This window comes from Trichomycterus rosablanca, chromosome 5 (assembly GCF_030014385.1).
Source record: "Trichomycterus rosablanca isolate fTriRos1 chromosome 5, fTriRos1.hap1, whole genome shotgun sequence".
NCBI classification, from domain to species: Eukaryota; Metazoa; Chordata; class Actinopteri; order Siluriformes; family Trichomycteridae; genus Trichomycterus; species Trichomycterus rosablanca.
In genome coordinates, this window is record NC_085992.1 from 3,168,394 (window position 1) to 3,195,072 (window position 26,679).

Genomic DNA, 26,679 nt, shown 5'->3' on the forward strand with positions numbered 1-26,679 from the left:
GATAGATAGAAAATTAAAAACTAGAATTAGTCCAGTACCATACACCATATAATATTAATAGAAAGTGTATATACATTATTATGTGTGCTTCATGTGTGCAGTATACAGGTGCACAATGAAACCTAGAAAACTCTATTCATGTCTATAGTGTTTCAGTGCACAATAATGTCCGTCACAGTGAAGCGGAGCTGTACAGTGTGATTATTATTAGAAGAAGTGATCTTTTCTACGTTTTCTTATTATAGCGGAGCTGAATGAATCTATTTCTGAAGGTACTTATGGAGGATCATTGAGGGAGTGTGACATGTTCATTATTATTATTATTATTGTGTCTGAAACATATAAACTCCATCATTAGGAAGGGTGTACATATATTTTCGCCTTTGCTTCAGATGCAGGTCTAAAACTAATTGGACAAAAGTATGTAGTGAGACGGGTTCATTTGGTGCTGTTAGTGTTTTCAAGGAGCCAAAACAATGTCCTTTTTTACAGTCCAGTTAAAGTCTCGTTAAGTGGTGCCATAAAATCTGAAAAACTACTTGGAATCCTCTTTTGTTGGTCAGTTACGTGGTGATACGGCCCCTGAGGGAGCCGCTGGAGCCGGTAGTCCATGTTGCTCATTAGCAGAGATGCTAGCCTGAATGAACAAGGCTCTCCAGGTCACGGCAGGGTGAGACACTCGGGGCGACTCTGACACTGGGACAGGGGTCAGACAGGTCAGTGACCGTATTACTATGACGGGGATGAATGGAGCAGCGGTGGCTCGTACCGCACAGTGTTTTAACCATAGCAGGAAAGTGAAGCGGTGCTTAAAGCAGCGGATTTTAATCGTATGTGTTTGTTTATTTGCTCCAGGTGGAAATATTTATATATTACTGTTTCTTCCTCTCAGACTTGCCAGCTCCTCTGTTGGCAACCTGCCTTTTCTCTGGAACAGGGCGGGGCTACAACTCACGCTTACAATCCATACATTTAAGAGAACATTTAATTTAAATAAACAATCTGAATCAAAAAAATTATGGAAGACTACAATATATATAAAATATTTTAGAATTATGGAACTATGGAACTTGTGTCAGCGTCTTAACAAAACAGTTAGGAGTTAGTGTTGCAGCAGCATGAATATAAATCTCTTATATAAGTCCCTTTCTTCCCTTGACAGAGACCACTGTTCCATCTACTTTGAGCTTATAAATAAATTGTACGGCTGAACTTGGGACCTGAAGTTGCTTATATATCACAGCCTGCATACACACAATCACATACAGTATCTGAAAAAAAGTATTCACACCTCCACTAAATACATACTTGCACACACACAATCACATATCTAACAGAAGTATTCACACCTCCACTAAATACATACTTGCATACACACAAGTATTCACACCTCAACTAAATACAAACTTACATACACACGATCACATATCTAACAAAAGTATTCACACCTCTACTAAATACTTAATGCTTAGAAGTGCCTCAATGTGACTTGTTATAGACTTTTCTATTGCAATGCTTAATGTGTGCAGTCAAACTATCCCTATTTACATAGACACAGAGATGCTAGCTGGCTACACTAGCTGTAAATGACATTCTAGAACGTTTTACACCACCAAATCGTTCATCTAAGATGATGTATGAATATATTTTAACTTATCAGGTCTCAAGATACACACACATTCATTTAAACACACACATTTTCCACTTTATGGATGTTTTTGAAAGGAAACCCCAAAAGAAACTCATATAGACACGTAGAAAACATGCTAAACTCTTTACCTAAAGGCAGCAGGTCTGGTTGATTTCCGTCATTCAGTCACAGAACAACAACGATTGCTAAAACCCCAAGCCTACCATGGCATGTGTATGTAAACATTTGACTCCCACTGCGTATCGGTTAATCAATTTAGCCCCATAATTTCCAGTCATTCACACTGCATTTTGCTCACTGACCTGGTGACTCTAATGGGCGTCGATCATCACCCCCGCGCCTGTTCTCATTAGCCCGGACCCGTGTGTGTGTAATAAAAAACAATCACTGGTACAGAATTTATCACCCGCAGTGACGCTTCCATCACACCGCGCACCCACCGGGTCATGGACTCGTACTTTCTCTTCTCTCATGAGCAATGTGAAGCTTCCGGCTGATTCAGGAACCCTGACATGATCCATCCGGAGGGCGTCGGTCATAATGAAGACGCACCGCGAGAGGAAGTGGAGCCGCTCCGGAGTTCCGTGTGTTATTTGCTGAAATAATCATTAATTCTGTCTCCTTCGAGAGCTGATCCTGAACAGGGAGGCGGATTCTGCTTACCGGGCTGAAACTTCATCAAAACAACATCCAGTGTGATGAAGAAATATATCACAAGCTGATATCAGCAGCCTGGAGCCATGAAATACATGTTGCAAATACATACTCGCATACACACAATCACATGTCTAACAGAAGTATTCACACCTTTACTAATTACATACTTGCATACACACAATCACATATCTAACAAATGTATTCACACCTCCATTAAATACATACTTGCATACACACAGTCACATATCTGAAAAAATTATTCACACCTCCACTAAATACATACTTGCATACACACAATCGCATATCTAACAAAAGTATTCAAACCTACACTAAATACATACTCGCATACACACAATCACATATCTAACAACAGTATTCACACCTTCATTAAATACATACTTGCATACACACAGTCACATATCTAACTAAAGTACTTACACCTCCACCAAATACATACTTGTAACACACAATCACATATCTAACAGAAGTATTCACACCAACAATAAATACATACTTGCATACACACAATCACATACCTGAAAAAAGTATTCACACCGCCACTGTATACATACTTGCACACACACAATCCCATATCTAACAGAAGTATTCACACCTTCACTAAATACGTACTTGCATACACACAATCACATATATAACAGAAGAATTCACACCTCCACTAAATACATATTTGCATACACATAATCACATATCTAACGAAAGTATTCACACCTCCACCAAATACATACTTGCATACACACAATCACATATCTAACAAATGTATTCAAACCCTACATGTACATACACAGTTAAACATAATTAAAATGCATCCATTTTTATTTATTTATTGCTGCATGTCAGACATGTTTCCATCTCTACATCTCTGATGGGAATCAGTCTGGTTCTACAGAAAAATGACGGAGAACGTCTCTCATGCCTCTACCAGGCAATTCCACAGCATTTTGTTTTCACTACGCCGGTAGGATGGTTTACGATCCCCCGTAAATCCTGACCGCTGGAGGCCACAGAGAGAAGACAGCATGTGATTTGCAGCCATGCTGTTTGCATGCTGGGGTATCATAGCTTTACATTTTTCTGCGGGGAACTCTGATTGGTCAGGATAGGATGAATGGTGTGAAGAATGAGGGCCGAGGTGCTGGTGCACACATTCTAGCTTGACAGCTCACGCTGTATAGCAGGTCTAACAGGTGCTTTAATAGAGACAGTGTCCATTCCTGCTGATTTATCACAACAACGGTCCTTACAATCCCAATCAGACGCCAATCAGACGCCAGTCAGACGTCCAGGCCGGGATTTTACGAGCTGCATCTTATTAGGTTCCCTAATAATAATGGTTCCTCAACCATTCCACATGATGCATTATATGGACAAAAGTATCAGGACACCCCTCATAATTTCTTTAATTCAGGTGTTTCAGCCACAATAGCTGCTAACAGATGTAATAAATAGAACAGAGCACCTTTATTTGTCATATATACAGATACACATGTACGTTCATTCATTCATTCATTTTCTTATCCACTTATCCAATTAGGGTCGTGGGAACCTATCCCAGCTTTCCAATGGGTGCAAGGCACACAGTAACACCCTGGACGGGGCGCCAGTCCATTGCAGGGCAGACACACACACACACACATTCACCTATAAGACAATTCAGTGTCTCCAATTAATCTGACTGCATGATGTTTTTGGACTGTGGGAGGAAACCGGAGCTCCCGGAGGAAACCCACACAGACACGGGGAGAACATGCAAACTTCACACAGAAAGGACCCGGACCGCCCCGCCTGGGGATCAAACCCAGGACCTTCTTGCTGTGAGGCGACAGTGCTACCCACCGAGCCACCGTGCCGCCCCTACATGTGTACAGTACAGCAAAATTCTTTCTTAACGTATCCTAGCGTGTTTGGAAGCTGGGGTCAGAGCGCTGGGGTCAGCCATTATATGGTGCCCCTGGAGCAGACAGGGTTAAGGGCCTTGCTCAAGGGCCCAATAGTGGTTGCATGGCAGAGCTGGGATTTAAACTCTCGACTTTTCAGTTGCTAGCCCAAAGCTCTACCCACTGGGATACCACTGTCAACGATCCATGATTACACAGTTTAGGGAAGGACCACTCTCTTGCTGGACGTCCTAATAAAAAACGGTATTAAAATAGACTGACCTCTATGTTATCTTGATTCTGTGTATGGGAATTTGTGCCCATTTAGTTGAAAGATCAGCATTTGTATGGCTTTATAGAGGGGTACAGTCACGCTGGAACAGGAAAGGACCTTCCCTAAATTGTTGCTTCAAAGTTGAAACCATGGTTTTCCCTTGATATAGCTGATTTATTACACCTGTTTGCGATTGTTGTGACTGAAACACACGAATTTAATGATTAGAAGTGGTGTCCTAATAGTTTTGACTCTTCTGCTCCTCAGGCTGCTCCGAGTGCTGCATTAAATGCCTGAGTGGGATTCCCTACGCCTCCCTGATCGCCACCATCCTGCTGTACGCCGGCGTGGCGCTCTTCTGTGGCTGTGGACATGAAGCTCTCTCCGGAACCGTCACCATTCTGCAGAACTACTTCGAAGTGGTCCAGACATCAGCCGAGACCCTGGACGTCTTCACCATGTGAGTGCTCAGTTTATCGTTTAGTTTACGTATTAGCTTAAAATGAATCGCACGTGGTGGAGCGACGGTAGCTCGGTGGTTGAGGGTTAATGCTAATTAATGCCCATGGTAGTGGGCGAGGGTAATTTACTTCTGTGCCACCTGAGCACCCTTTTGCTTAATGGACTTTAAAAAAAAATGGATATTACCAGATATTATTTAGGCATAATGTTGTCACCATTTGGGCGGCACTGTGGCTCGGTGGGTAGCACTGTCTCCACAGCAAGAAGTTTCTGGCCCCCAAACCTCTCCAGTCAGCAGAGGTCACCAAAGCACACGGGGGAAAAGGGAAAACATTCTTATAAAGGACTTGTTTACATTCTAATAGTTGCTTTTATGCATCAGTATTATTTTTAAATATTAATTTCAACTTGCACTCAGGTGGCGTAGGGATAAAAGACGCTAGCACATCTCAAACTGAGTTCGAATCCCAGCTCTGCTCCCGGCAGGCCGGGCGGCTATACGGACAACGAGCCAATCGTAGGGTTGGATGCCAGAGGATTTTCCTCATAAATGCTGCAGTCATGACCTTTGCTGGCTGATTGGTGGAGCCTGCACCAGAGACAGGGGATAATGGAGATCAGTGCGTGACTCTCCAAGCGCGAGACTGAGCCTCATTGTGCATGTGTGTGTTAGTCACGGCTCTCCTCAGCCAGGAGTGGAAGTCAGCATCAGCATGTCAGACTTTCAGTGTAATGAAATGAAAGAACGTGGAAGGTAGATGGTCGATAGTTCCTCCTGTACGGCACTACGGCGCCTCTCACACACAACGTGGGTACGATTGATCTTTCAGGTTGGCATACGGTGTGTGTGAGGCACTGGCTGTGTTCCCACTTACAGGATTAAACCCTCTAAATTGGCTCCGAGTCGCCGGTACACACCTGCTCCCTGCCACTAGCTGGAGGACGTGGGTGCTGAGTACACCCGTCATCCCAGTCAGAGTAAATTTCTTTTTGTCCGGTACGTTTCGGTTTCACTGCCTTAGTTAAGCGAATGCTCAAAATTCGGACTGTCTCACCTTCAGCTCATGGACAGGTATCTAATAGTGGAGATAAGCGCCTCATAACATCATGGGTTAAATCCCTACCTGTAATCATTGTGTTCGTACTTTATGCTTGTGGTTCTGGACCCACCTTAACCTGGACCAGCCTGGTCAGGGTTGCGGCAGGTCTGGCTTCACCGAGAAACACTGGTTACAAGGGACACCGGGAATACTCTGAACAGGGTGCCAAACCATCGCAGGGCTTTGGCCATCCCATACTATCCCTCTATCCTCAGACTTAACCAATCATGTCTGTGTAGATGCCCGGTTGGTTGATAGCACTGCCGAGATTTGAACCCGGCAACAGACAGCTGTGCCACCTGAGTGACGAAATGTTTTTACAGTTCTATTATTCAACTCATCTGAATGAATAAAAACTAACTCTACACTGATGATGCCCGTGGGTTTGGATTGGAACGTTCAACTGTCTTATGTTCAGGCGTCCCCATACTTTGGTCACATCATGTGCGTGTGACCAATATGCCCCGGCGGGGGCAGTACAGAGGGGTGTGATTACTTTTTCCACACACACACACACACACACACACACACACATGTATGTAGAGAGGACAGCGAGCAGATTGCATGAGTCACCGGCTCCGTTTCGGCTCTGTACCATCCGCCCACCCACCGTCACTGAGAGGAACACAGGACCATGAGACTGGAACCCATCAGCTTCTGTATTAATGCACATGAGAGGTACAAGGTCCGGTCCTGGTCCTGGACCTGCTCGGCTATTCAGACAGCAGCCAATCCACCCACTGCATGATTTTTGGGAGGCGTCTTTATGGACTTTGCTTTGTCACAGTCAGGAGGGCCGAGACCATCATGTACCACCTCTGATCGCTTCTTTTCACCTGCCAGAAGTGTGGTCTTGCAGAGTGCAGTATCGCGTTGTGTGACTGTGTAGGCGCCTGGTCGGCGGATAGCACAGCTGAGATTCAGAGCTGAGAGTGAACAAGCTGATCTGAACACATTATGATCAGGGGGATGAGTTAAAGTCACCATGGCAACACTATTATAAGCAGTAGGATAAGTTAACTTCACCATGGTAACATTGTTATTATCGGGGGATGAGTTAAAGTCACCATGGTAACACCCTAATGATAAGGGGGATGTGTTAAAGTTACCATGGTGACACTGTTATGTCAGGGGGATGATTTAAAGTCACCGTGGTAACACCTTTGTGATAAGAGGGATGAGTTAACATCACCGTGGTAACACCATTATGATCAGGGGATGAGTTAAAGTCACCATGGTAACAGTATTATGTCAGGGGGGATGAGTTAAAGTCACCATGGTAACACCATTATGATCAGGGGATGAGTTAAAGTCACCATGGCAACACTATTATAAGCAGTAGAATAAGTTAACGTCACGATGGTAACATTGTTATTATCGGGGGATGAGTTAAAGTCACCATGGTAACACCCTAATGATAAGGGGGATGTGTTAAAGTCACCATGGTGACACTGTTATGTCAGGGGGATGATTTAAAGTCACCGTGGTAACACCTTTGTGATAAGAGGGATGAGTTAACATCACCGTGGTAACACCATTATGATCAGGGGATGAGTTAAAGTCACCATGGTAACAGTATTATGTCAGGGGGGATGAGTTAAAGTCACCATGGTAACACCATTATGATCAGGGGATGAGTTAAAGTCACCATGGTGACACTGTTATGTCAGGGGAATGAGTTAAAGTCACCATGGTGACACTGTTATGTCAGGGGGGATGAGTTAAAGTCACCGTGGTAACACCATTATGATCAGGGGATGAGTTAAAGTCACCATGGTGACACTGTTATGTCAGGGGGATGAGTTAGTCACCGTGGTAACACCATTATGATCAGGGGATGAGTTAAAGTCACCATGGTGACACTGTTATGTCAGGGGAATGAGTTAAAGTCACCATGGTAACAGCATTATGTCAGGGGGGATGAGTTAAAGTCACCGTGGTAACACCATTATGATCAGGGGATGAGTTAAAGTCACCATGGTGACACTGTTATGTCAGGGGGATGAGTTAAAGTCACCGTGGTAACACCATTATGATCAGGGGATGAGTTAAAGTCACCATGGTGACACTGTTATATCAGGGGGATGAGTTAAAGTCACCGTGGTAACACCATTATGATCAGGGGATGAGTTAAAGTCACCATGGTGACACTGTTATGTCAGGGGGATGAGTTAAAGTCACCATGGTAACACCATTATGATCAGGGGATGAGTTAAAGTCACCATGGTGACACTGTTATGTCAGGGGGATGAGTTAAAGTCACCGTGGTAACACCATTATGATCAGGGGATGAGTTAAAGTCACCATGGTGACACTGTTATATCAGGGGGATGAGTTAAAGTCACCGTGGTAACACCATTATGATCAGGGGATGAGTTAAAGTCACCATGGTGACACTGTTATGTCAGGGGGATGAGTTAAAGTCACCGTGGTAACACCTTTGTGATGAGGGGGATGAGTTGACCGCACCGTGCTGACATGTGACCGTTTGCAGGATTGATATTCTGAAGTATGTGATTTATGGAATCGCCGCCGCCTTCTTCGTGTACGGGATCCTGCTGATGGTGGAGGGATTCTTCACCACCGGCGCCATCAGGGATCTGTACGGAGACTTCAAGATCACCACCTGCGGCCGCTGTGTCAGCGCCTGGGTAAGAAACACACACACACACACACACACTCACACACTTCATCCAACCAACTCACACACACACTCACACACACAAACTTCATCCAACCAACACACACACACACACACTTCATCCAACCAACACACACACACACTTCATCCAACCAACACACACACACACACACACACTTCATCCAATTAACTCTCTCTCTCTCTCTCACACACACACTCCATCCAACCAACTCACACACACACCTCATACAACCAACTTACACACACACACACACACACACACACACAAACTTCATCCAACCAACACACACACACACATACACACTTCATCTTCCATGTGATGATGCTGTGATCATGTTGTGATGCTGTGATGATGTGATGTGATGATGACGATGCTGTGATGATGCTGTGATCATGTTGTGATGATGTTGTGATCATGTTGTGATGCTGTGATGTGATGATGATGATGCTGTGATCATGTTGTGATGATGTTGTGATGTGATGATGCTGTGATGTGATGTGATGATGTTATGATGCTGTGATGACGATGCTGTGATGTTGTGATGCTGTGATGATGATGTGATGTTGTGATGTGATGATATGACGCTGTGATTATGTGATGATGCTCTAATGATGTAATAATTGAAAGTGCCTCTGATTGCTTGAAGCAGATGATTGATCACATTCGTCTCTCGTTTCATGTCCAGTTCATCATGTTGACCTACATCTTCATGCTGGCCTGGCTGGGAGTGACGGTCATCACCTCTCTACCCGTCTTCATGTACTTCAACATCAGGAACACCTGCCTAAACTCAACCGCTCTAGAGGGGGTCAACATGTGCTTCGACCTGCGCCAGTTCGGTACGTGGTGGAAGTGTACCTTATGTTAAGGGCACACAAACAAAATACATAGATTTTATTAATGTCTGGTAAAAAATAATTAAATTTTTTATAAATGTGGCCAAAAGTATGTGTACACCCCTCTGAAAGGCATATCAAATCAATTATACGAAAGTAGTTCCATGTTTTTAACTTTATGGCATCCTTTTGAGGAAGGTCATACTGGTTCCGGCATGATTGGGCTTCAAGAAGACTTCATGGAGCCCTGACCTCAACCCAAATAGACATTTTGGCAGATAGAAAGAGTGATCACAAGCCAGGTCGTCTTGTTTAGCATCAGTCACTAGGAAAATTATCTTTTGACAGAATGAGCACAAATTCCCACAGACATATTCCAAGGTTTGTGGAAAACTGCCCTACAAAGCCAACTGCCCATGGTTTTAAAATGGCATGTCAGCCTCATGATCAGGTGTCCACATACTTCTGGCCATATAGTGTGTATACGGTTCATTTTACCAAAAAACACATTTCAGTTTAGGGTGGCTCGGTGGGTAGCACTGTCGCCTCACAGCAAGAAGGTCCTGGGTTTAATTCCCAGGCGGGGCGGTCCGGGTCCATTCTGTGCAGAGTTTGCATGTTCTCCCCGTGTCTGTGTGGGTTTCCTCCGGGAGCTCCGGTTTCCTCCCACAGTCCAAAGACGTGCACCCAGGTTCACTGGAGCTACTGAATCAGACCCACTGTGACCCTGACCAGGCTAACATGGTGGTATAACAGACAATAAATGAATAAATTACTTTAATATGTAGATGTGATCGTTTAATGTCATGCCAGCTTGTAAAATATGATGCATTCAAGTGCAACTCTAGTTTGTGTTTTATATGGTTTACAATAGATGTTGTTCTCTAATTTACTGTTATATATTTTATATATTCTCTTTTAGGAATTGTGACCACTACTGAAGATAAGAAAATCTGTACAGGCACAGATAAATTCCTGACTTTCTGCAATTCCGCTGAGGTCAGTGTTATTTTTATCATGTACTTACAGTACATGTGCCATAACATTAAAACCACCTCCTTGTTTCTACACTCACTGTCCATTTAATCAGCTCCACTTACCATATAGAAGCACTTTGTAGTTCTACAATTACTGACTGTAGTCCATCTGTTTTTCTGCATGCTTTGTTACCCCCTTTCATGCTGTTCTTCAATGGTCAGGACCCCCACAGGACCCCCACATAGCAGGTATTATTTAGGTGGTGGATCATTCTCAGCACTGCAGTGACACTGACATGGTGGTGGTGTGTTAGTGTGTGTTGTGCTGGTATGAGTGGATCAGACACAGCAGCGTTCACTGTCACTGCTTTACTGAGAATAGTCCACCAACCAAAAATATCCAGCCAACAGCGCCCTGTGGGCAGCGTCCTGTGACCATTGATGAAGGTCTAGAAGATGACCGACTCAAACAGCAGCAATAGATGAGCGATCGTCTCTGACTTTACATCTACAAGGTGGATCAACTAGGTAGGAGTGTCTAATAGAGTGGACAGTGAGTGGACACGGTATTTACAAACTCCAGCAGCGCTGCTGTGTCTGATCCACTCATACCAGCACAACACACACTAACACACCACCACCATGTCAGTGTCACTGCAGTGCTGAGAATGATCCACCACCTAAATAATACCTGCTCTGTGGTGGTCCTGTGGGGGTCCTGACCATTGAAGAACAGCATGAAAGGGGGCTAACAAAGCATGCAGAGAAACAGATGGACTACAGTCAGTAATTGTAGAACTACAAAGTGCTTCTATATGGTAAGTGGAGCTGATAAAATTGACAGTGAGTGTAGAAACAAGGCGGTGGTTTTAATGTTATGGCTGATCGGTGTATGATCCTGCTTTAGATTTTTGGAATCGTCAACCTTCTTCCAGTTCAGGTGCTTTTAGTGTCAGTGGTGGACAGGAGTTAGCGTGGGCGCTCGGACCTGGTGGCGACCACGCAGCCCTGTACACAGAAGGGTTCGATGCCACGTGTTCTGACACATTCACCCCATCACCAGGTTCAAAACGATCTCCAATTTAAGCCACAGTTGCTCCTCTGTCGGTCCGTACCAGACACCACAGTTTTCACGTCCTCTGGTATCAATGAGTCTCGGCCGCCCATCAACCTGTCGGCGGTTTCTTCAGACCGCTGTCCGAGGGAGTATATAACCTCAACCCAGCTATCTGGTGAAAGTTCTGAGCTGCTGTGAGCTCTCACATTTGACATGATGTTTAGTTTCCTTGTGCAATGGTGCAGGGGTTTTATCGCTGTTTCATCGCTGTATTTTGCCCTTTTCAAATGTACCACAGGTTTTTTTTTTTTTATTAGAAGACATGTCTGGACTACAGGCGGGTCAGTCTACCACCCTAGAGTAGTTTCTACTTTAGTCAGCCATGCTGTTGTGATTGAGAGGTCAAACAAGAGGTCACAAGCAATCAGTGGTGGTTTTCAGCTCTGTCATTACACACATACTGTATGATTATACATCTGTTGATGATATTATGCACTGTAGATGGGGGAATACCTTAAATCCTAGCAGTACCAACACGGAACAGGTTCCATTCCAGTTTGTGCACCTATTTTTGAACCGTTCACAGATTTTCACCAAAAATAAGGAACGTTTGTGCCCAGCTGGAACTATAGTAGGTATCTCAGTACAAACCGTGACGACATCTGTGGGCGTGTCAAGTTGTACAAGAAAGAGAACGTCCTCTTATTATGCTTGTGAATGCTTGTGAATAACCTACCCGCTCCGCCAGCGTGTTATGACTGTTTACATTTACATTTGCAGCATTTAGCAGACGCTTCTATCCAAAGCAACTTACAATTATCACTGAATACAATGCAAGCAATTGAGGGCCTTGCTCAGGGGCCCAACAGTGGCAACTTGGCGATGGTGGGACTTGAACCGGCAACCTTATGATTGCTAGTTCAGTACCTTAACCTCTGCGCTACCACTGTTTACTTCCAGTGTTCTGTTACATTCTTGGTTCCAGTAAAAATTGGTGCAAATGTGGGCCGGTTCTCAAAATAGCACCAAGGTTCCAAGAATCCTGAACCGAACCAGTTCTAGATCCAGGGTTATTCTGGTAGAAAAGGGTCTATTAAGGAACGTTGTTTAGACACTGTTGGTTTATTTATGGACTAGGTTTTTTTTAGAACAGCAGTTTATACACAAGGAGCCTGAAAGATGCGACTCACCCTGGACACAATCTTCTTTCTCTGCATTTTGAACATGGAAGGCGTTACTGGGTCCACACGGACACACACCTCCAGACCAAAAACTGTTGGGACAGTATGGAAAACACAAATAAAATAAAAACCTTACATTGTTCCTTACATTGACTTTGACTTTTATTTGATGTCAGACAGGATGAACCTGAGATATTTCATGTTTTATCTGCGCAAATTCATTTCAATAATTAATAAACATCCGTTCCTGCATTTCAGGCCTGCAGCACATTCCAAATGTAGGGCTATTAATGAGGTGAAAAACTAAATAATGATGTGATGTAAACAGGTGATTGTGATCATGGTTTGGTACAGAAGCAGCATCCAGGAAAGGTTGAGAGTCTCTGATGAGTAAAGATGATCAGAGGATCCAGTTTGTCCACAAATGTGTGAAATATTGGAAGGGATTTGCATATTTCTCCCTCTATCATGCATGATATTATTAAACCATTCAAGGAATCAGGAGGAATTTCAGTGCGTAAAGGTCAAGGGTGCAAGCTTAAGCTGAACGCTCGTGATCTTCCATCCCTCAGACGGCATCAAGAACCTCCACTCAACAATAGCTGATATAACTACATGGGAGAGGGATTACTGTAGTAAACCTTTATCAAGCTCTACAATACGGAGTTACTGCACTAATGCCACTTAACACTTGCACAAAAGACGCCTTATGTTAACCATGTCCAGAAGCGGCTTCAAAATATACGTATTTTTTCAAATGAGTTAAATATTCAGTATAATATGTTGTGTTTATACTGTTTTTTGTTTAAATACAGGTCAAAGTGGATTTAAAATTGCTTTTCTTGAGTCAAGTGTTGCATTTTGGACAGATTTTAAAAGGCTTGTGACCCGGGCAGGATCAGCGGGAGGAATTTACAGATTTCTCGTTATGGTTCTTCATTCGTGTCTCTTCTTTCTCCTCTCCTTCAGCTGGACCTGACGTTCCACTTGTTTGTTTGCGCTCTGGCGGGGGCAGGAGCGGCCGTCATTGCCATGGTGAGAACATTTATCTCTCAGTCTCTCTCGCTTCTGTAGTGGATTGTAGGTCCACATACTGTATTTACTTCTGAAAACCTGAAGGCTGAAGCAACGCAGCGTGCTTTTAATCTGAGCAGTCTGAGGTGGAAATGTAGGATGAAAATGTCATTTATTAATAAATAATTAATAATGTACGATTGACCGAAGGCCGTCCAGCACGTTTAGCACAGTGGATGGGTGTTACGTCGGCTTGACCAAGTCTGGACTGCCAGAGGAAGGATTATGTGGACAATTAAAGTCAGATGTTTACATACACCTAGACATCATGAGGCCAAAAGTGTGTGGACACCTGATGATGAGCTTGTTTGACATCCCATTCAAAACAAATGCAAATTAAATGTAGTATGTTCAGCTATGAATAAAAACAGCCACTCATTTGAGAAGGCTTCTCACAAGACTTATATGTCTGTGGGAATTTGTGCCCATTAAATCAAGAGAGCATGTCTATGACTGCATGGGCACTGATGTTCCAGTTCATTCCAAAGCTGTTGAGTGTGTTTAAGACACTGGAGCTTTTCTTGGTGCTGGAACAGGAAGGGGCCTTCCCTAAACTGTTGCTGCGCCATTAGAAGCACATCATTTCATCATAAATTGAATTGATAATTTATTAAGCCTGTTCGCAATTGATGTGGCTTAAACACATGTAGTCCATATAAAGCTTTCCAGAAGAGCGGAGGCTGTTCAGGCGGCGGGTGGACGTGGAATGGGACGTCAGCGGGTTCACATACTTTTGGACACGCGGTGTTGCTAGGGTGCGAGACAGGAAGAGAGTGAGAAGGAGAGAAGTGACGGCGGAGTGAGAAAGCATTACACAGAGCTAACGGGAGCGTGAGAGGGTGGCAGGGTAACGGAGAGAGGCCGAGAGAAATGCTCTGCCTGGAGAACGCATGGGGTGCTGTTGCCATGGAAACAGAGGAGAGAGGACGAGAAGGAAAAGTGTGTGTGTGTGTGTGTGTGTGTGACTGTCTTCTGAAAAACAGCCTCGCCCCTCTAGTGCCTCCGAAACAGAAAGACACGAAACAGAAAAGCTAAAATTTAACAACTGTACCTGCGCAGGTGTGTGTGTGTGTGTGTGTAAATATGTGTACATTCATGTCCTCATGTGTGTGTACAGTGTATCACAAAAGTGAGTACACCCCTCACATTTCTGCAAATATTTTATTATATCTTTTCATGGGACAACACTATAGAAATATAACTTGGATATAACTTAGAGTAGTCAGTGTACAGCTTGTATAGCAGTGTAGATTTACTGTCTTCTGAAAATAACTCAACACACAGCCATTAATGTCTAAATGGCTGGCAACATAAGTGAGTACACCCCACAGTGAACATGTCCAAATTGTGCCCAAAGTGTCAATATTTTGTGTGACCACCATTATTATCCAGCACTGCCTTAACCCTCATGGAATGGGCATGGAATTCACCAGAGCTGCACAGGTTGCTACTGGAATCCTCTTCCACTCCTCCATGATGACATCACAGAGCTGGTGGATGTTAGACACCTTGAACTCCTCGACCTTCCACTTGAGGATGCGCCACAGGTGCTCAATTGGGTTTAGTCCATCACCTTTACCTTCAGCTTCCTCAGCAAGGCAGTTGTCATCTTGGAGGTTGTGTTTGGGGTCGTTATCCTGTTGGAAAACTGTTTTCGAAGGGAGGGGATCATGCTCTGTTTCAGAATGTCACAGTACATGTTGGAATTCATGTTTCCCTCAATGAACTGCAGCTCCCCAGTGCCTGCAGCACTCATGCAGCCCAAGACCATGATGCTACCACCACCATGCTTGACTGTAGGCAAGATACAGTTGTCTTGGTACTTCTCACCAGGGCGCCGCCACACATGCTGGACACCATCTGAGCCAAACAAGTTTATCTTGGTCTCGTCAGACCACAGGGCATTCCAGTAATCCATGTTCTTGGACTGCTTGTCTTCAGCAAACTGTTTGCGGGCTTTCTTGTGCGTCAGCTTCCTTCTGGGATGACGACCATGCAGACCGAGTTGATGCAGTGTGCGGCGTATGGTCTGAGCACTGACAGGCTGACCTCCCACGTCTTCAACCTCTGCAGCAATGCTGGCAGCACTCATGTGTCTATTTTTTAAAGCCAACCTCTGGATATGACGCCGAACACTTGGACTCAACTTCTTTGGTCAACCCTGGCGAAGCCTGTTCCGAGTGGAACCTGTCCTGGAAAACCGCTGTATGACCTTGGCCACCATGCTGTAGCTCAGTTTCAGGGTGTTAGCAATCTTCTTATAGCCCAGGCCATCTTTGTGGAGAGCAACAATTCTATTTCTCACATCCTCAGAGAGTTATTTGCCATGAGGTGCCATGTTGAATATCCAGTGGCCAGTATGAGAGAATTGTACCCAAAACACCAAATTTAACAGCCCTGCTCCCCATTTACACCTGGGACCTTGACACATGACACCAGGGAGGGACAACGACACATTTGGGCACAATTTGGACATGTTCACTGTGGGGTGTACTCACTTATGTTGCAGCTATTTAGACATTAATGGCTGTGTGTTGAGTTATTTTCAGAAGACAGTAAATCTACACTGCTATACAAGCTGTACACTGACTACTCTAAGTTATATCCAAGTTTCATGTCTATAGTGTTGTCCCATGAAAAGATATAATGAAATATTTGCAGAAATGTGAGGGGTGTACTCACTTTTGTGATACACTGTATGTGCATGTCTTTGCATCTATATGCATATGTGTGTGTGTATGTGCAGGCAGCTTCACTATATGGACTAAAGTATTGGGACCACTTCTAATAATCGAATCCGTGTGTTCTAGCCACGGGCGGCACGGTGGCTAAGTGGGTAGCACTGTCGCCTCACAGCAAGAAGGTCCTGGGTTCGATCCCCAGGCGGAGCCGTCCGGGTACTTTCTGTGTGGAGTTTGCATGTTCTCCCCGTGTCTGTGTGGGTTTCCTCCGGGAGCTCCGGTTTCCTCCCACAGTCCAAAAACATGCAGTCAGGTTAATTAGAGACACTGAATTGCCCTATAGGTGAATGTGTGTGTGTGTGTCTGCCCTGCGATGTCCAGGGTGTTACTGTGTGCCCTGCGCCCATTGAAAAGCTGTGATAGATATATGCCTGCAGCTTTGCAGAAACAGTTTAGGGAAGGCCCCTCCCTGTTTCAGCATGACTGTGTCCCTGTACACAAAGCACAAGCTTTGAAAACCGGAACATCAATTTCGGTGTTTCTGACCAACATCAGTGTCCAGTCATACCTACAAATGCTGTCATATTTTGACTGAATGGGCACAAATTCCCACAGACATACTTCAAAGTCTTGTGAGAAGCCTTTTCAAAAGAGTGGCTGTTGTTATAGCTTAAAAGATCACACAGAGGTTTTGTTTGTTTTTGAACTGGGATGTCCGACAAGCTCATGGTCAGGTGTCCAAATACTTTTGGTCGTATAGTGTGTCTGGGTGGTGCCTTATTTTCTCATATGTGTGCCAATGCGTGGGTAAGACTGTGCATGTTTATAGGTGTATTTGTCAGTGTGCATGAATGGAAATGTCTAAATAAAGATGTGTGTGTGTGTGTGTGTGTGTGTGTGTGTGTGTTCGTCCACTATTGTGTTGTACTGTGTATCAGCCCATTACGTTAATTTGAAACATGAAATGTGCACAAATGTGTTTATAGTGACGTATAATAGTGAATGAATGTTTCGTTTTGTGTTGCATTCACTCACCATGTTAGAAAATCACGTTGGTTAGACAATGACGTCATACTTCACCCTCTGTGTTTTGAATGGATGGGTGCGTTAGTACTGCGTATTTGGTGCCAGTCCTCCACCTAGTGGCACTACCCTGATACTGCAGTATGAATCCTGGGCTCTTGCAGTCACTCAGAAGCTGGATTGGTTGCTCTAAACTGGCTCTAGACGCCTTGAGATGAATTGGAACCTCGTCCACAATCTGCTTCTACTCTGCGTCCATATATAATGTTAAATAATTCAACAACACTAAGGAAGATTGTACAAATACTTTGGCTGTTCAGTGTAACTTGCACAAAGATTTACCCGAATCACTGGGTACAATACAGAAACACAGCAGCCTCGGAGATAACCGATCATATCTGTATGGAGATGTCCGACCGGTTGGTAGCACCGCTAGGGGTTTAAACCCTGGATGCCAGTGGTAGTGGGCTAGAGTTGTATTATTATTATATGCATTATTTGTGTTATTATTACGTTATTACGTTTTTATATTGCTATTATTATTATTAATATATTATTATTATTATTATTATTATTATTATTATGTTTTATATTGTTATTATTATTATTATGTTTTTATATTGTTATTATTATTATTATTATTAAATTTTTATATTGTTATTATTGTTATTATTATTATTAATATATTTTATTATTATTATTATTAGGTTTTTATGTTGTTACTATTATTAGTAGTATTTTTATTATTTTTTCATATTGTTATTGTTTTTATTAATATTATTATTATTATATTTTAGTTATTATTATTATTATTAATATTATTATTATTAGTTTTTTATATGGTTACTATTATTATTATTATTATTATTATGTTTTATATTGTTATTATTATTATTATTATTAAGTTTTTATATTGTTATTATTGTTATTATTATTATTAATATATTTTATTATTATTATTATTATTAGGTTTTTATATTGTTACTATTATTATTAATATTTTTTTCTTATGTTTTTATATTGTTATTGTTTTTATTAATATTATTATTATATTTTAGTTATTATTATTAATATTATTATTATTAGTTTTTTATATTGTTACTATTATTATTATTTATATATTTTTAATTATAATTATTATTACTCTCAAGTGCCGAAGTGGTAAAATGCGCCAGCCCACTTCAAGTACCCAGTGGTGCTATCGGCCAGTCGGGCGTCCACATGCGGACATGCCTGGCTACAACCCTGACCAGGATAAAGTGGTGGTAAAATCTGAAAATGAAATGATATGGGTGCTTGGGTGATGCAGCTCTCTAACGTGCTAGCACGTCATTGCAGAGTGCTCAAACTTACAAATGGTCGGGCGTCCACACAAACACAGTCGGCTGTGTTTGAGGGAGGGAAGGTCGGACTGGGTCTCTTCCTGCTGCCACTGGGAAGCCAACACTGGCAGGTGACAAGAAGCGGTTGCAGATTGGTGATCCAACTCGGGGGGTTGTGTAAGCAGCAATGGATTCACAGCCAGGAATTGGAAACCACTAAATTGAAAGATAAAGTGGGTAAAACCCTCTTATTATCTATTAAAAACCCAGTATAATTTAGAGACGAGCAGATGTGAATATGATTTAGTGCTGATCCTCCTCTCTCTCTCTGTGTTTTTGTTTTTTCTTCTTGTCGTTGGTCATGTGACAGATGGGGTCAGCCTCTGTCCTCCTCCGTAATTATGTCACCCTGGTCACTCAGAGCATGGGGAGATACTGCACCCGCTTCTGACGCCCAGTACACGCCCGGTCCCATCGACCCCCAAACACGTTCTCAGCCTGGGACCCGGTCTACATCAGCCAGACTCCAAAGCAGCTGCACTATTAATCCTAACTATTAATTAATTGGCCGTCCGTGTTCTTATATCGCCTGGTACAGGGCGTGTTAACTCACGGAGGGGTGTGTGAGGAATCCCCCGAACTAAACGTGGTCTTCTGTAATCCTGCGCTCTGTCTCTTATTACGGCTGATGGTGTCATTTCCTGTGATGGAGGGCCGTGTTTTTGTTTTAACGAGTGAAACGTTTCCTGTTCGAGTGAGATAATCACGTGTGCTTCCTTTATTGTTTCCTGGTTACTCAGACCACCGAATTGTGATGTCACTAGTACGACCACATAAGGACTTCCGGCTCTGTCCAGGCAGAAATTTATTTCAAATTATATTTCAAGTGATTTATTTATTGAATAGTAACTACAGAGTCAATTTAGGGGGCGCCACAGCAGATCCAGTCCGTATACCAGACTTGGCACAGTTTTTACACCGGCTATATTCACTATAGCGTAGAAACTGATCAGCCATAACATTAAAACCACCTCCTCGTTTCTACACTCACTGTCCATTTTATCAGCTACTCTTACCATATAGAAGCACTTTGTAGTTCTACAATTAGTCCATCTGTTTCTCTGCATGCTTTGTTAGCCCCCTTTCACCCTGTTCTTCAATGGTCAGGACCCCCACAGGACCACCACAGAGCAGGTATTATTTAGGTGGTGGATCATTCTCAGCACTGCAGTGACACTGACATGGTGGTGGTGTGTTAGTGTGTGTTGTGCTGGTATGAGTGGAGTTTTTAAATACCGTGTCCACTCACTGTCCACTCTATTAGACACTCCTACCTAGTTGGTCCACCTTGTAGATGTAAAGTCAGAGACGATCGCTCATCTATTGCTGCTGTTTGAGTCGGTCATCTTCTAGACCTTCATTAGTGGTCACAGGACGCTGCCCACGGGGCGCTGTTGGCTGAATATTTTTGGTTGGTGGACTATTCTCAGTCCAGCAGTGACAGTGAGGTGTTTAAAAACTCCAGCAGCGCTGCTGTGCCTGATCCACTCATACCAGCACAACACACACTAACACACCACCACCATGTCAGTGTCACTGCAGTGCTGAGAATCATCCACCACCTAAATAATACCTGCTCTGTGGTGGTCCTGTGGGGGTCCTGACCATTGAAGAACAGCATGAAAGGGGGCTAACAAAGCATGTGGAGAAACAGATGGACTACAGTCAGTAATTGTAGAACTACAAAGTGCTTCTATATGGTAAGTGGAGCTGATAAAATGGACAGTGAGTGTAGAAACAAGGAGGTGGTTTTAATGTTATGGCTGATCGGTGTATATTTGACCATTAGACTTGATTGTTGATTGGTGAGCTTGTGTGGCGTAATTATGAGAGCCACACTGCTGGTAACCACAGTGCCTTAGTTCCAGGGGTTCGAATCCCCAGGCTGGGCTCACGAACATACAAGGTGCATGGTGTTACGTGAACCTAACCATTGGGGGGACACATCGGTGCACCCTTAGTGCTGGTCACAAGCCTGTTAAGGTACAGTACCTTATTAGAGGATCACTGATTCAAGCCCAACATCTGCCAGCTTGGCACTGTTGGGCCCATGAGCAAGGCCCTCAACCCTAAATTGATAGCAATGTATACTATTAATTGTAAGTCGCTTTGGATAAGGGCGTCTGCAAAATGCTAAAAATGTAACTGGATAAATTGGAGGCTTGAAACAGGTGTAAAAACTGTGCTGAATCAAAAATACATCATCAATTTTATTGAAATTTTATAAATTTTTTCTACACCCCGATGCCCCAAAATTTTGATTACACTTCGGTGGTCTTGTACGAGGGTTCTTCAAAAAGTTTCCACACTTTTTTAACTCCAAGTTTATTTGTTAAGAATTTTAAGAACAAACTCCATCACTTTTCTACACAGTCACCTTCTGATGCATTTTTCCAGCGTCGTACCAACTTTTTAATGCCGTCAGCAAACAATTTTGGGTTTTTGGTTGAGCTCGTAGCCACTGATGCAGCGCTGCTTTCACATCATCATCACATGAAAATCTTCTTCCCCTTAAAGCTTTTTTGAGCGTCCAAAAAGAGCTAAATCCGGACTATAAGCGTCTCTCAGACACGACCGATTACTTCTCCTCCCATCCTCACCGCTTATAACCACAATATAAAAGTGCTGGAACTTTTTGAAGATCCCTCATATACCTATTTGCGACATCAATAACTCCCTTTAACGGTACTGACTAGCGTCTGAAGTGTTGGTCATGTTTAATAAGTTTAACCGTTCCCGTTTTGGGGAACACTAACCCGGCTGAGCTGCACGCTAACCTTCACTAACTGTGTTAACACAGGTGCACTACCTGATGGTGCTGGCGGCGAACTGGGCCTACGTAAAGGACGCGTGCCGCATGCAGAAGTACGAGGACATCAAGAGCAAGGAGGAGCAGGAGCTGCACGATATTCACTCCACCCGCTCCAAAGAGCGCCTTAATGCCTACACATAAAGCACACACACACACACACACACATACATACACAAAACACACACACATGTAAACACGTACACACACACACAACCCGTGCATGTCCCTCCCTTCGCTGAACTACACACACTGACACAGGCGCACGTGTGAACACGCCTCTTACGTCTTTTCAAACGAATTTGGACGTGACCGAATCAGGACCAGGTTTGGGTGGGATGAGTTTCGTCTTTACTCGCTTCTTTTGTGAATCATTTTCCGCGACCGAAATCTCATCCTATTTTATTTAATTTCTCGATCAAGTCCAATATCAGTTCAATATGAAAACATACTGATGCTTGGTGCGAGTTTCAGTTTTTCATCTGCGTGTTCAGGGCAAAAAAAGAGCACGATTTATTATGTGTGATACATAATCAAACAAACATCAATCAAATAAATAAATCATTTCATTAATTAAGTTTCAATGATCATGATCAGTATTGTGTTCGATATTTTTATTTATTTTTTTAATCATTTCCCCCCTTTTCAACACAGTCCGGTCATGTCCAGTTATATTCACAGGAACGTATTTGATTAGGAAATTATATAAACACAAAAATTATTTTTAGACACAGTTTAAAGCAGTAGTGTAGCCAGCATCACGGCTTGATTTTTCTATTGTTCCCCACATTTCCCCCCAATTATCTCCCCTAATCTAGTCGTGTCCAATTACCCCTTGGACACGACTAGATTGCTCCTCCATACTGATTCGACCCTTCACCGCTGACTGAGGACGCCTCTCAACTGACACACGCCCCCTCCGGCACGTACAGTCAGTACAGACTGCATTTTTCACCTGCATGAGTCGAGTTCATACACTTGACGGGCACTGTGTATGGAGGGCCACACCCCCATCGGCATTATTCCTCAGCCCTGTGCAGACGCCATCAGTCAGCCGGCAGGGGTCGCAGTCGCACCAGTTATGAGGACCTATGATCCGACTTCCTTACCCTCTAACTCTGAACAACAGCCAATCGTTGTTCATGCAGCCGCCCAGCCCAGTCGGAAAGGCAGAGCTGAGATTCGATACGATGTATTCGAAACCCCAACTCTGTGTGCTAGCGTACTTTGAACCTTCTTTAGCATAAATGCTACTTATAGCTAGCACATTACTATAAAAGTGTAATCTAAGACAAATTAATAAGTATTTTTTTAACCCAGTCCGGTCATGTCCAATTATATTTACAGGGATGCATTTAATTAGGAAATTATATGAACACAACACACAAGAATTAGTTTTTTATATACAGTTTAAAGCAGTATTGGTTTGGACCTTATTTAGCATAAATGCTAACTTGTAGCTAGTGTCCACTCACTGACTACAGTAAGCTATTATAGCTTCAATTACTCACATTTATTAATTTCTTCTTCAATAAGCATTTTCTCACCCAGTTATTTTTTATATACAGTTTAAAGCAGTATTGTAGCCAGACAAATCATTGGTTTGGACCTTCTTTTTATTAGCATAAATGCTACTTGTAGCCAGCACACCAGTAGAAAAGTGTGTTCACTCACTGGCTACTCACTGGACAAATGATTTATTGTTGATTGGCATTAAAGCTTAAATTATCATCAATTTATCACATTTTATTCATTTCTTTTGTAATCTGAGACAAATTAATATGTTTTTTGCACAGGAATGCATTTAATTAAATTAAATTTTCCTCCCAATCTAGTCGTATCCAATCACCCAATTGCATTACGCTTCCTCTCTACCGAAGCTGAGCCCCACTTCTGATTGAGGAGATCGAGACTGTCTCATGCCCCTTTTTACCTGCATGAGGCGAGTCCATATGCGGATCAGCTTTGTGTGCGGAGAGTCACACCCTGATCGACGCATTATTCCTCGACTTTGTGCAGACGCCATCAATCAGCCAGCAGAGGTTGTAATTGCATCAGTTATGAGGAGTCCCTATCCGGGTTCAATCGTTGTTCATGTAGCCGCCCAGCCCAGCCGGATGGCAGAGCTGAGTTTCGACGAGTTCAAAAGCCCCGCTTTGGACCTTTTTTTTAGCATAAATTCTAACTTATAGCCAGCACATCACAATAACAGTGCACACTCACTGGCTACCTGATTGGAAACACCATACTTATACTGAATAGGAGGTATTCTGGGGGGATTTAGGTCCATGTTGTCCAAGTAGCTGTTACGAGATGGTAAATTGTGGTTATAATGGGATGCACATGGTCAATAGTGATAATCAGATCAGACTGAGGCATCCAAACAATGTTGGATTGGGATTTGGGAGCCAAACGTGCCATAAGCTTCACAAGTTTCCTCTTCGCACATAACAGATCATGATCATTTTTGCCCTGAGAAACGACTGGAACTCGTTTTCCTTCACACGTCTCGTTTGAACGCCATCGCACTCGTTTTAAAGCATTTTATACCTTTTTATACCAACGTCGCTTTAAGATGCTTCACTCTGGCATCTACTAGTTGAACAGAAGGCTTGAACTTTAGCTTAAACACCCAAAGCTAAAACGTGACCAAACTTTTACATTTTTTACTCACAGAAAATTTTCCCAAGGAGCGAAAAACCTTCCGTTCATTTTTAACTCTCTACTCGAGCTTGCTTTTAAAAATGTCTGCTAAGCTAATATTGCTAACGTATTTTGAAGCTGGAATACTGGCGCTCCATTTCGAAGAGTTACCTGAGCTACACTATATGGCCGAAAGTATAGAGACCAAATTCTAATAGACACACTCAAAAATCAGAATTAAGAAAGCCAACACAGCTGCAAAGAGAGAGCCAAATCATTAATGTCTGTGGATTTGTAATGGAATGGTCAGGTGTCAAAATACTTTTGGCTGTATAGTGTGTATATGCACAGACATACAGTATATGAGCAAACCATCACACCTACACACCACAAATACACACCGTATGGCCAAAAGTATTGAGACACCCGCTGATTATTGACGTCAGGGTGTTTCAGCCACATATATAAGCCAATATATAAAATAAAACATGTGCTTTGTGGCAACTCTGTGGCAACAGTTTAGGGAAGGCCCTTTTATATGTTAGCATGACTATGCTGACAACGCATGACAAAGCACTTGGTTTGATGTGGCCTGCACAAACACCTGACCTCAACCTCACTCATCACTACTGGGATGAATTGGAAGACTAAATTTAAACCTGTTTTAAAAATGTTGTTTTGCTTACCTACTTAATAGGTACAAATTCCCAGAGACACACTCCAAAATCTGCTAAGGTACCCTAAAAAGTAGCAGCTTTTATAGCCACAAAGTCCATTTTACTGTCCACGGTTTTGAAATACGATGTCCAGACAGCTCATGGTCAGGCGTCCACATATTTTTGGCCATATAGTGTATATTGTGTACTTTTCCTACAGTAGAATTACTGTGCCCTAAGAGTTTAAAGATAAGTAAACCTTTTTTTTTAATTCACTTGTCTGGTTGAAAAATGAAACAAAACAATCCAGACCAGCATTAGCAGGTTCCTGCTTCAAACTCTGGTCTCTTACTAGTATAAACTGACCATTGCTGTTTCAGAATCCAGCACATCGGTTAGTTTAACTGGTTTAAAGCACAACACGTAATGGATCTAAGCTACCAGCAGTAGAACGGCTAATGCTAATGCTAGCAGGGAGAAGCTACAGCGTGTTTAGCAGAATGTTCTGTAAAAGGTTGCGAGTGTTTGGAACGACGCTTTTTGTTTTCTTTGCCACGTTTTGCGATGTCGTAGCCTTGTGTAACTCACACAGACTGTATCTTGAAGATCTCACACTGGTGCTTCAGCTAAAACTGCAAAATATGAACTGGTCGAGCGAAGGGAAAGTCCAGAAAGGCAGTCGGTTTAGCAATTACTTGACTGTTTTTAGCTATTACTTTTTTTTTGCGCCTTATTTTGTAATATTAAACGGTCAATCTGAACTGATGTACTTGCTATATCGGGTAATGCATATATACAGGTGCAGCTACAGAGTTGACGTTTAGGATTTATTCAAGGCCAAATATGACCAAAACAAACGTTCATGCTCTTGATTTCTCAGTGCACGTATGTAAAGGCTTTCTGGACTTTTCTAGCATTGCATGTAGACGATTATGTACTAAACGAACTGCCTGGTCGGGATTTTGCTGATTTATCGCTCATCACAAACGTCAATCCCACTAAAATTTCAGGGTTTCTTCTTTCTGTCGTTTCATGTAAAAATGCAGGTAATAAAAGGACGACCGTCACTTCTGCTGACTGTATATACTTACATAGCTGTAGTATTCGCCTTTACGTTTACGTTTACATTCATTTTACATCATAAAAAACAGATTTGAAAACTCGTTGATATTCAGAACATATTTTTAAATCGATGTTCATAGCAGTGACAAAAGTGTACAAAAAAATTGTAGATTACAGTCAATCAGATATTATTTAAATGTTTCTGCTAATATATTTTCTCAGTGGCTCAAACTGTGTATATACAGTATATACAGTATATATACAGTATATATATATATATATATATATATATATATATATATATATATATATATATATATACACGTATATATATACAGTTAAATGTGTATGTACAGAGTTTCTTAGAAGTAACAGCCAATGAAAGCAAGGTTCATCATCACATACACCAGTTTATACATAAAAATATATACATACATATATACACATAAGTATGCATGTATATAGATGTATAACTTGGTGCCAGGGTGGCACAGCTTGTGCCGCACACAGCATGCTTGACCTATAGTCCTTGCCTCCTGTCATCTGAATATTCCGCTAGCACACCAGCGCCGAGATTCTGAAGCGGGCATAATTGG

At 42.6% G+C, this 26,679-nt stretch overlaps 1 protein-coding gene across 5 annotated transcripts in view; it reads left to right on the plus strand.

Annotated features, from left to right (window-relative positions):
* gpm6ab (glycoprotein M6Ab) overlaps nucleotides 1–26,679 on the plus strand; it is a 71,133-nt gene that overhangs the window by 34,844 nt on the left and 9,610 nt on the right. For 3 of the 5 annotated variants that reach the window (XM_062995520.1, XM_062995523.1, XM_062995519.1), the window contains exons 2-6: nucleotides 4,745–4,937; nucleotides 8,534–8,690; nucleotides 9,388–9,541; nucleotides 10,461–10,537; nucleotides 13,723–13,788. In XM_062995520.1, the coding sequence (XP_062851590.1) occupies nucleotides 4,745–4,937; nucleotides 8,534–8,690; nucleotides 9,388–9,541; nucleotides 10,461–10,537; nucleotides 13,723–13,788 (647 nt within the window). Of the gene's footprint in view, nucleotides 1–4,744; nucleotides 4,938–8,533; nucleotides 8,691–9,387; nucleotides 9,542–10,460; nucleotides 10,538–13,722; nucleotides 13,789–19,223; nucleotides 19,871–21,713; nucleotides 23,213–26,679 lie in introns of those variants that run through there. The other 2 variants (XM_062995521.1, XM_062995522.1) reach the window with 2 other exon arrangements.